At 40.5% G+C, this 11,866-nt stretch overlaps 1 protein-coding gene and 1 pseudogene across 1 annotated transcript; one reads left to right on the top strand and one right to left on the bottom strand.

The window, feature by feature from the left end:
• Window positions 1–4,235: 4,235 nt before the first annotated feature.
• LOC148342436 (E3 ubiquitin-protein ligase TRIM35-like) lies at window positions 4,236–5,425 on the bottom strand (annotated as a pseudogene).
• A 1,239-nt stretch (window positions 5,426–6,664) lies between these two features.
• LOC148342435 (uncharacterized) lies at window positions 6,665–9,752 on the top strand. Its single transcript, XM_088288819.1, has 2 exons — window positions 6,665–7,030; window positions 8,191–9,752. Exons 1-2 carry the CDS (start codon window positions 6,907–6,909, stop codon window positions 9,444–9,446), a joined length of 1,380 nt encoding a protein of 459 aa, XP_088144945.1. The 5' UTR covers window positions 6,665–6,906; the 3' UTR covers window positions 9,447–9,752.
• The last annotated feature ends 2,114 nt before the right edge of the window (window positions 9,753–11,866 follow it).

The raw sequence follows: 11,866 nt of genomic DNA, 5'->3' as shown, positions 1-11,866 counted from the left end.
AACCTGAAGATAAAGACAAGTTTGAAAAGCTCCTGCAAAGATTTGATGAACACTGTCTTGCCAAGAAAAACGAAACTTATGAGAGATACGTGTTTCGTTCAAGGCTCCAACAGCCCGGTGAGTCCTTTGACAATTTCCTCACCGATCTCAAAATTAAAGCCAAGTCTTCTAACTTTGATGATCTGAAGAACTCAATGATAAGGGATCAGATTGTGTTCGGGACTAACAAAAAGAAACTAAGAGAGAGGCTGTTGAGGGAGGCGGACCTAACATTGGAAAGTGCAATAAAGACTTGCCAAGCTAATGAGCTAGCAAAACAGCATGTGCTGACTTTCCAAGCAGCGCCATCTTATGAAGAAGCAGAGTGCGTGAAGGCAGTGACGAGGAAAGGTAAACTGCAATTCAAGAAAAAGACCAAAAACAATGAAAATGATCCAGCTCCATTCAACTGTAAAAAGTGTGGAGAAAGGCACGGGCCAAAACAATGTCCTGCATTTGGGAGAACATGTGCTAAGTGTAAAAAGCAAAATCACGATGCTAAGATGTGCAACACCAAGAAGAAAGTGCACACCGTGCAGGAAGACACAGATGATAGTGATGACCTAAGTGACACATTTTTCATCAAAATCGTGTCATATGACAAACGCGATGTGCAACAACAAACTAGAGGAGACCCAGAGCAAGCTGTTAATGCAGTAAAAGAAGATAAATGGATTGCACCACTGCTTGTCAATGGGACACTTGTTACTTTTAAAATTGACACAGGAGCAAAAGCAAACAATTAATGAAAAAGTCTTGAAATCACTTGAAGAGAAACCGGAAAGAGTCACAGACAAGGCCGTGAAATTGAAAACCGACAACAATCAGCCAATAAAAACAAAGGGATGTTGTAGGCTAAAAGTGACAGCAAAGGGAAGACAACACAAGTTAACGTTCACAATTGTGCCAAGTGGACTGGAGTCAATCCTTGGAGACAAGACATCTGAAGATCTTGGATTGGTAAAAAGAATTTACCAAATCAACAGCAAGGATGTCAATAAGAACAACAAAGTGTTGCAGAGTGAAGGTAGTAAGAGTATAGGGAACAAATACTTTTCTGTCTTCAAAGGACAAGGGACGCTACCTTGTCCTTACAAAATACAGCTCAAGGAAGATGCTAAACCTGTAGTACATGCCCCGAGAAGAGTTCCAGCCCCTCTCAAAGATAGATTAAAAAAGGAACTGAGCAGAATGACACCAATAAGAGTCAGAGAGAAAGTGGAAGAACCCAGCGACTGGGTAAATTCCATCACGCGTGTTAAAAAGAGAAACTCCCCAGAGTTACGTGTTTGCCTCGACCCCAAAGATCTGAATGAGAACATTAAAAGAGAACATTATCAGATTCCCAACCGTGAAGAAATCCTGAGTGACATGGCAGGTGCTAAGTACTTTAGCAAATTAGATGCATCGCATGGATTTTAGCAGGTGAAGCTGGACACCGAAAGCAGCAGGTACACCACCTTCAACACACCATTTGGGCGTTTCTGTTTTCTGAGACTGCCATTTGGCATAAAGTCTGCGCCTGAGATCTTTCACAGAGCTATGGAGTCAATCATAGAAGGTCTGGAAGGAACCCGTGTGTACATTGATGATTTGGTTGTGTGGGGAAACACGGAACAAGAACACAATGAGAGACTTGAGGAACTGCTACAAAGAGTTAAAATGAATGGACTTAAACTAAAACGAGAGAAATCTCTAATCTCGTTGCACACTTGAGTACAATGTCAATAAAGGGATGTCTGATTTCTTAAATGTCTGTTTGGAGTTACAGAATTGACACAGCAGATGGAGTAGTGCCAGACAGAACCAAAGTGCAAGCAATACTGGACATGCCAGCTCCAACCGAAAAAAAAGGACTTCTGCGAGCAATGGGGATGATAAACATCCTGGGCAAGTTCATTCCAAACCTCTCTTCAAGTCAAAGTCCCTAAGTTTGCTGCTGCATCACAACATAGTCTTTGAGTGGACAACAAAACATGACGAAGAATGGCAAGATCTAAAGAGAACTGTGACAACTGAGCCAGTCCTTGCCTACTTTGATCCATCAAAACCAACCAAAATTTCCACGGATGCGTCGAAAGATGGGCTAGGTGCCGTACGGCTGCAAAAGGCGAGAGACACATGGCAACCTGTAGCCTATGCATCCAGGTCAATGTCAGAGACTGAAAAACGCTCTGCTCAGATCGAAAAGGAGTCACTGGGTTTAGTGTTTGGATGTGGCAAATTTCACACGTATGTTTATGGACTGCCCACGTTCATAGCAGAGACTGATCATAAGCCACTGATTTCAATTAGGAAGAAAAATCTCAATGACATGACGCCCAGAATTCAACGCATGATGATGACGTTGCAGCGCTGTGATTTTGAGCTAATATACACGCCTGGAAAATACATAGTGCTTGCTGATGCGTTATCCCGAGCGCCGCACCCTAACAGTGACATCAAGGACTGCGTTACGGCGGAGGAGGCTGAGGCTCACATCATCACTTCAAGCCCTTTATACCCACAGGCAAATGGGCAGGCTGAGAAGGGAGTGCAAATCATCAAGAGACTGCTAAGGAAGGCCAAGGATGATGCATCTGATCCTTACCTTGCCCTATTGAGTTACAGAGCTGCACCTGTGGAGTGGGGAGCTTCTTTGCCTGCTGACCTACTCATGTGCCGTAAGCTTCGCACCACGCTTCCACAAATACCACAAGTACATAACCACAAAATTTGGACTGAAAAGAAGAGAATGCTCAAACTCAAACAGAAAATTGCATATGACAGAGCTCCAAAACATCTGGAACCTCTTTCTAAGAAAGACACTGCAAGGATCGAGAGACCTCATTGTTGGGACAGAAAAGCGACTGTCCTCAGCGAAGCCGGACCGAGATCTTACATTGTGGAAACAAAGGATGGACAAAGAGTGAGGAGGAACAGGAGGAGTCTTCTGAAGGTTCCCGGGAACTGTAAGAAATCTTCTGATGCGGCTGAGGCTGCAAAGCAGGTGGATACATCGAAGGAGCACAGACCTCAACCACCAGCAATTTCTGGGATTACTGAACCTCTTCGAAGATCAACAAGAGTTAGACGACCACCGGACAGGCTGATTGAAAATGTTTAATGTTGTGTGATTGTTGCTAAAATTGTTGTAGAGCTGCTTGTTGTCATAAAAAATGGATAGACAAAATTATTATAATATTAATAAAAAATAATAATAATGAAAAAAAAGCAAAGGCATTGTTTAACGTTTGAAAGGGAGATGTAATGATAGCAGTTATATCATTGGCCACTAGTTGGCAGTATTGCCCGGTGTGTTTTGGTTACCAGACGAACAAGTGTGTCTGCACATAGACGACAATGCAAGTCAGTAAATAAAGAGACATAAGCTTGCAGCATCACGTTGCCTGCGTGACTACTTAAGATAGAAGACGGAACATTACAGTAACCATTAAAAAAACCGTATAGTAACCATAAAATTATTTTAAAAAAAACGTATCGTAAACATACTAAAGTTGTTGCTTTATGTTATTTACAAAGAATTTTTGTTTAAAATCCCCCTGGCTCTTCTTTTTGTGTTTTCTATATTATGCACGTATTAGCAACTGACCTTCCCACAACTCCCTGGCAGAAGGTAGGCACTCATTTGTTTCATATAAGAGAACATTATCAGATTCCCAAGCATGAAGAAGTCCTGAGTGACATGGCAGGTGCTACACTCATTTAAAAAATTGACGGCGTTAAAATGGGGTTGGATTAATCCCATTAATAACGCGTTTTTCTGACACCACTAAAAAATACTTCATTGCACATTTCGTTATTTATTTCTTAAAAATTGGCATTATTTATTTCTTAAAATTTGGCAAAGTGTGACATGACATTTCCCACATTCTTAATCAGGAAACATTGTTCAAAATTGTTCTGTTTTGTTTGCAGTTTATTGAGTAAATCAATCCATATCAACTATCTCGCTGGGAAAAAAATCTCATGCAAAACAACAGATCAGATTTCTAATGTGGGAGCAAAACATCTCTGACTTTGAGTTGGAACATGAGGAGCAAGTGGAATTATTTGCAGAGGAATTTTATCCTCCGTCTCAAAGTCAGGAAACATTTTCGTGTTGTGTGACAACCGTAGCTAAGTGGAAGGTTTTGTTTTGCAGAATTGAGTGTTTGTAAGAGAGTCAGAGAAGGAAACTGATCTTTCGTTCGTGTTCACTTGAACTCGAATCCTATACAGTTTCACAGGCTTAGTCCAAGATTCAAGTGGCTCACAAAACATAATGTAGTCACCATCAAAAAATGAAATGCGGCATAGTTTCATGTCATATGGCAAACAAGGGTCCCTCCACAGCACCCCCAATTCCCAGCGTATGTTGTCTCCCAGCTCCACATCCCACGTGTGTGTTCCCGAGGCCAAAGCAAACAGAGCACATCGTTCCACTTGAACCTCTCTGGATTGTTTGGACGCTGCTGTCCTTCTTTAAAACTCACACTGGTCAGATCTTCAGACAGACTGAGTTCTGGAGCAGACGTGTTTTGGTCCAGAATGACTGGACTGTAGGAGACCATCTCCTTCATTCGTTCCCACACGTTGAACGTGAGGTTGCCCACATGTTTGGCTTCATCCAGCAGAGCCCCTGGGAGCAACTCGGGCTTGTCGGACAGCTTCTGGGTTCTGGTCACCGTGGTCTGAAAGTTCTTCATGAAGGAAACGGGCTCTGACGTCAGTGGCTCCTCTGTGCTCCTGATGGCATCTGCGAAAGCGACAATGTCTCTGCTGAGAGCCTCAATCTTCTCCTTCATCCTCTGAGTCTTCTTCTGCTTTTGATCCCTCACAGTGGACAACCTGGACTCCTCCTCAACCTGCAGGAAGCGACGAAGCTCCTCAAAATCCTTCTTAATTTTATTTTCAACCTACTCGCTCTGGACCTTGATGTACGTCGCTTGTTCGTTGCAGTTGTCTCTTATCTCAAATTTTTTCAGTCTTTTCTTCATGTCCTTCAGGCCTTCCTGGACTGTCTCTTTGTGACCTTTGACACCTTACAGAAGGGACGAAATTTGTGGCCAGTGTGGATTTTTGCATCTCTGCAGATGAGGCACACAAGCTCCTGGTGGTCCAAACAGAAGAGTTTCAATTTCTTCTTGTGCAAGCTGCATCTCTCCTCCGCCTCCACTGAGGCTTGTGAAAAAGCCTCTCACACATTCTTCAGGGCCAGGTTTGAAGGAATATCCATCGAACTAAACTCAGTCCTACAGACCGGACACGATAGATCTCCTTTCTGCTCCCACCATTGCAGCACACACGTGCGACAGAAGCTGTGACTACAAGGCAGCACGACAGGATCTTTAAAGACGTCCAAACAGGTCGGACATTGGAGAATGACCCCAACATGGCTGGCCATATTGTTCGCAAAGACACTCCGTCAACAAGCTTCCAACATTCTCTTTCAGGAGAGCCACTGTGCGTCTGCCTCAGTCACAAGTGGACAGATGATTTGACATCCTAAAAAAGTCCAAAGTGCACTTCCTGGAGCTGTGCTTCTGTTGCCAGAGTTCAATCGATGACACTTGGACTTGAATTGTATTGAACAAACTTTTATGTCTTTATTATTGTGCAACTGCAATTAGCCAGGTACCAAAGTGCAACATTAAAAGAGATAACGGCCGGCAAAGGGAGTGTCAGGTCAAGATGTCGAAAGTATATTCAGAATCACTGCATGATCGTAAAACTGATAATTTTGTCCTATTCAGATGCTCTCATAGTGCAGGGGGGGGGGCCTACTCAAATCATCGACTTCCTGTTTGCCCAGACAGTGCCTCAATGGTTTCAAAATGCAAGTCGAGTGTGAAACAGATGAGAATCACTGATTTCATCCAAACCAATCAGAAATATTGAAACAAATTCTTGTGGGGATTGTTGGAATTTTAACTATAAATCTGGACCAAAAGTTTACCAAATTGTTCTAATTGGTTATCTGGCTCCATTAATTGTTAACCAAACACGACCTACATTCATCCAACAATTATGCGTGCACGGTTTGAGAGAGAAATGACCAGGAAGCTGGTAATTCCACACGGGAGCGGATTTATTCCTAACAGGAGATCTAGTACAAAGTCTGGGGCTCGGTCCCTCTCAGCACAGTTCTGCGCGTCTCTGTATCCAACAGAAGACGAGTGTTCAAGTGTTCATATTTTTCCATTCTTTATGAGTTTGCATATTCAAATTGCTTTCGTTCCAGGCCCCAGGTTGGCAGGCGTGTTGACATATAATAATCCTGCAAACGCAGGAAAAATGATGAGAACGGAGATCAGTTGCTGCAAGTTCGGTAGGAGAAACGTAAACGTTCCACTGCTGTTGCAGCAGCGACTTCTCGGAGCATAAGCGGAAGTGACGTGAGGCTGGCGCGTCATCATGGTGGGATGCAGTTATTTTGTTTAAAAAAAATTATCAACTGAATTGAAATATTATATAGAATATATATTAAAATAGAACAGCCAGGTGTAAAAACAAACACAGAGGCAAAGAAATATATTTGAAAAATACGTGTTTAAAGCATGACGTCATTAACAAGCGCGCAGCTTCCGAAGGACCTCGACCACATCCACCGACCCGTCCACACGGGAACAAAAAAAACCTCCGCTAAATTCTTCTGATTTAGTGTGGAACTGACTGTAAATTTCTCAAAGGATGTCCAGTGCTACTCTAAAGGACTACGACATAATTCATTAAGTCTTTGTGTCCCGATAACCTCATCTTCGCGCGTTGATGCTTTTCGGCGTAGTTAGCTTAGCTAGTTAGCTAGCTAGCCGCTAACGAAAAGAGGCACATGACTCATCGCCAAGCAGCGATCAAGGGCGGGTTTTTTGGAATTATCATTTGAAAATGTGTGAAAGAACGACACCCAAGTACAAAGAGGAACTTTGTGGAATAAAAGAAGAGAACGAGCAACATCTTCAACTGCTTGACGAAGTTTGCAACCAGCCTCGTGTTGTGCTACACGAAGCAGGTTTGTACACGTTTTACTCTCATTTGCTTTGTAAAGAACGACTTTCTATCGTTAAAAATATGCATCACAACATTAAGTTGTTTGGGGACATGCGTTCACGGTTATTGCCGTTTTATTTTTGAATATTGCCTTCTACTTGTCGGTTTGCTGAACATTTGTTTATGCCAAATGAAATCAGTGCAGAAAATAAATGCCAAAGAATAACCAATAGTGGGGGGTGAACTCCATGTTTTTTCCAGTATAAAATTTGAACTGATTATTGAACAGTTTACATTTTACTTATTTTATATCTTTTTCATGCAATTCTTGACAGAAGGAATTCTGACTGACTCTAAAAAATGTGCACACTGCGGCGAAAACATCAATGGCGGTTGATCAATTTTAGTGGATAAAACACAAAATATTAAGTTTAAAAAAAAAAAAAAAACGTATTGGTCTTATTTATTTATGAAGTTTGTACTGGCTTGGTCGGGTGAGTCAATGAACCTCCGGTGGCCCTGCACAGTTTTGTGCACGTGTGCATAGTTTCACCTCATCCAAACATTTAAAATACATTTAATGCATCCATCCAGGGTTGCACGGATCTCATCACTGAACAAGCGCATGCGGCAAGGAATGCATCTGCATCTTTGGCTTACTATGGGCTTAAAAAGGGAGAACGTCACAACCCCCTTTTCTACCAAAAAGGCCAGGAACATTTAGTTCTATCCCTAAATGCAAAATGTAATACTTGTAAGCATATTTCACTTGAAGGATTCCTATTTTATCGATGACATTAAGTTTGCAATGCCCCCCAGTGGTCTGCATCAATATGTTAGGGTCCCACAACAGGTGTTCCATCAGCCTGTGTGCGCTAACTTCAGCTCGCTTCCAGAAACGTCTGTGACCATGTCAGGAATGAAATCGGGCATCAGCCGCAACGTGCTTCCTTTTTAAATGCTCGTTTATCACTGTTGTGCGGCTAACGGGAGGCTTACATCGTAGGACGTAATTTTGTGAAATGCCCCCATGGTCCGGTCCAAGTTGGGGTCGCACGTATTGCTCCGTGTGAGGCAGGCACAAGTCAAGGTAGCACGGTAGAAAACAATATAAGAAAAAGTCGCCGCATGAGGTTTGACTTGACCAAACCAAATGTGTGTTTGTCTTTCTGTGTCCTGCAGACGTCAGTGAAAACGATCTCCGTTCTGTGAAAGAGGAGCCAGACTTGACTCACATCAAAAAGGAGGAGGAGGAGGAGATCAACAAGTCACCAGTGAACGTTGTCCCTATAAAGACTGAAGATGTAAACAAGGATGAGAGTGAGAACAAGAGAGGGGCGGAGCCTCCAAGTAGCAGTTCAAGTCATCGCGTGACAACAGAAGGTGACGAAGACCACTGGGGGCCATCACAAGCACATAATGAGGACACATTATCAGATGCTCATGACGATGATGATGATGATGATGATGGGCAAGCCAAAGTTGAAAGGGCATGTCCCACTGACAGTTGGGTATGTTCTCACTGTGGGAAATCATTAACCTCAAAATTCTCTTTAAAACTGCACACAAGAACACACAGTGGAGAAAAGCCTTTTTCCTGCTCAATTTGTGGAAAATGCTTCTCTCAAAAGGCAAATTTAACAAGTCACGCAAGAACACACAGTGGAGAAAAACCTTTTTCCTGCTCAATTTGTGGAAAATGCTTCTCTCAAAAGGCGAGTTTAACAGAACACACAAGAACACACACTGGAGAAAAGCCTTTTTCCTGCTCAATTTGTGGAAAATGCTTCTCTCAAAAGGCGAGTTTAACAGAACACACAAGAACACACAGTGGAGAAAAACCTTTTTCCTGCTCAGTTTGTGGCAAGAGTTTCTCTCATAAGATAAGTTTAACAAAACACACAACAACACACAGTGGTGTAAAACCTTTTTCCTGCTCAGTTTGTGGCAAGAGTTTCTCTCAAAAGGCAAATTTAACAAGTCACACAAGAATACATAGTGGAGAAAAGCCTTTTTCCTGCTCAATTTGTGGCAAAAGCTTTTCTGGAAAGTCAATTTTAACAGAACACACAAGAATACACAGTGGTGAAAAACCCTTTTCCTGCTCAGTTTGCGGAAAAAGTTTCTCTCGAAAGTCACAATTAACAGCGCACTCAAGAACACACAGTGGTGAAAAACCTTTTTCCTGCTCAGTTTGTGGTGAAAGCTTTTTTATAAAGGCAAGTTTAACAAGCCACACAAGAAAGCATACTGGAGAAAAACCTTTTTCCTGCTCAGTTTGTGCCAAGGGTTTCTCTCAAAAGTCACATTTACGAAGCCACGCAAGAACACACAGTGGAGACAAGCCATTCAGTTGCAGCGTTTGTGCGAAAAAATTATTTTCTAAAAAGGGTGCTGAGAGACACAATTGTGCTGGTGAGAATTGCAGCGATCCATGAAGCTTAAAAAAAAGACCAAAAAAACTGAAGGGACTGACTCTTTTTGGTAAGATGCAAATGTGATTTTGAATGAAATATGATCAATTTAATTTTGCAAAGATTTTTTATTGACATTAAGCCAATGTGATCAGTGCCAGAAGAACCAACGTGTCTGAGTGATGATGAGTTTTTTTTGTTTTTAAGATCAAGCATTATAAATAAAATTAATTGCCTTTGCCTGGAACAACATTTTTTAACATTATGCTTTTCAGTTGTCTTTTTAATCGTACTTAATGGAAAAGTTGTGAGAAGAAACAGTGCTTATGAAATCGGTGCCTTCCACAATTATTAATAAAATCACTTGTTCCACTTGCTCAACTGGCCTTCATTACGCTGTGTGAAAAGGTGAAAAACTGAACTAGAAGTTGAACTATAAAAAGAACCAGACAGAGAAACGCAAATCATCTCAGTTTCTCTTGAAGGTTTTGGAATGTCAGGAGTTGGCAATCTGATGGCGACTGGAGTCAGCGTTTATTTGTCACCACGAAGGAGATGATCCCCATCACGCAGTTCGTTGCTGCGCCTCTGAATACTGAAATGAAATATTTAAGTACTTAAATAAATGCTAAGATATTTTTTAACACTCTAACATTTAAATAATAAAATAGTGAAACATTTCAATTTGAAATTCGCAACCACATACAGAGTAAATTAAATTCATAATAATATAGAAACATTTACTCAATATTGAACAAATTTAGGAATCCTAATTTTAAAAGATAAAAAAAAATTCTTAAATCAAATTTTAAGTATTAAATTAATTTCAATAAATATTTGGGTACATATTTAAATGAGCAAATATTTTGACAAATACTCAAGATTGAGATAAAAAGTATTTAAAAATATTTGTATATTTTTTACATGTTAAAATAATTGAAGAAACATTGTTGTAATCTCAATCTAAAGGATCTAAATCAAGAAGAGCAAAACGTTCCGTTAAAAATAGTGTCTGGGCATTTTTGTTTGTCATGACATGCAATGATTTTTTTTTAATAACTTGAGGTATTCATCCAACTGTTGATGTGGGGCTTGCCTTGAGGTATTTACCTCAATGGATAAAATGTTTTGCAAGTGAAATTAAATTGTTCCCAAAAAGTCCATGTCCTTCTCTCCACTAACTATACTTCAACTTTAGTGGACGACATCCTCACATTGTCCTTTTTTTCTTTCTCTCCTAATTTTTGTTGTTCAACGATGCACTTTTTGTATTCAATATGTGCCAAAGTTGTTTGCGTATCGATATTTTCAAATTTATTTCAGAAAAAAGAGTACCATGGCGCCATCTAACGACGAAGACGCAAATGCACAACTCCGAGTGGTGACGTATGCTTATTAAAAATGAATAAAACAAACAAAAAAAACGTTTATAGAAGCATATAGATCTCAAGGGACAATATTATTGAACCAAACAATGATATTTGAAAACAAATTTTTTTTTGAATTATCATAAATACAATAAGAGCAGCATGTTAGATTGCAGAAGACCCTTCTTTCGACTGTTTTTGAGTCTTCCCGGACGACGCACTGTTGTGAAATGCGATTGGACAGTAAACAGCCAATCAGAATCAGCCCTAGTGTCCGACTCCTGATTGGTTAATAATTGTGGCACAGTTTGCATCGTAAGCGTAAAAATGTGTTTCGTCCCGGAGAGGAGAGAGAAGCCGGAAGAGTTGCTCTTTTTGTGGAACCCACGCAGAGACAGTTCAACACCCGTTTTGGATCGGCTCATACTCAAGGACATTTTGGAAGGACTTCAATAAATTTGTCAGTTTATTTATTTATAAAGACTTTTCTTTAAAGTGGGAAAAAGTTGTTTTCTGTTTCTTTTAGAAAAGTGGTGCCGAAGATGCTTTTTTCATAATTTATTTGCTCATACTTAGGGCTAGGTTTTTATTCATAAATGTAAGTTTGGCAATCAGAAACCGACCTTTTCACACTGACACTGTTTTCGATATTAGACTTTGCATTGACTCCACTAACACAAAGGCTCAGAAAAAAGGCCAATTGAACAAGTGATTTTATTGATGACTGTGGAAGGTACCGATTTCATCAGCACAGTTTCTTCTCACACATTTTCCATTAGGTACGATTAAAAAGACAACTGAAAAGCATAATGTTAACAAATGTTGTTCTAGGCAAAGGTAATTAATTTCATTGCTAATGTTTGATATTAAAAACAAAAAAACTCATCATCACTCAGACACAATGGTTCTTCTGGCACTGATCACATTGGCTTAATGTCAATAAAAAAGCTTTGCAAAATTCAATTTATCATATTTTATTCAAAATCACATTTACATCTTACCACAAAGAGTCAGTTCCTTCCGTTTTTTTTTTAAGCTTCAAGGATTGCTGCAATTTTCACCAGCACAATTGTGACT

Source organism: Idiotropiscis lumnitzeri, chromosome 2 (assembly GCF_059441095.1).
Source record: "Idiotropiscis lumnitzeri isolate Australia: NSW breed Sydney's pygmy pipehorse chromosome 2, RoL_Ilum_1.0, whole genome shotgun sequence".
NCBI classification, from domain to species: Eukaryota; Metazoa; Chordata; class Actinopteri; order Syngnathiformes; family Syngnathidae; genus Idiotropiscis; species Idiotropiscis lumnitzeri.
The sequence above is the reverse complement of the archived record's forward strand: the minus strand, read 5'-3'. Positions and strand labels throughout refer to the sequence as shown.

Bases quoted from the DNA above. Each gene is read 5' to 3' on its own strand.
- LOC148342435 (XM_088288819.1), top strand. From the start codon at position 6,907: ATGTGTGAAAGAACGACACCCAAGTACAAAGAGGAACTTTGTGGAATA. The intron at 7,031-8,190 runs GTTTGTACACGT...TGTGTCCTGCAG, and splicing joins TGTTGTGCTACACGAAGCAG to ACGTCAGTGAAAACGATCTC.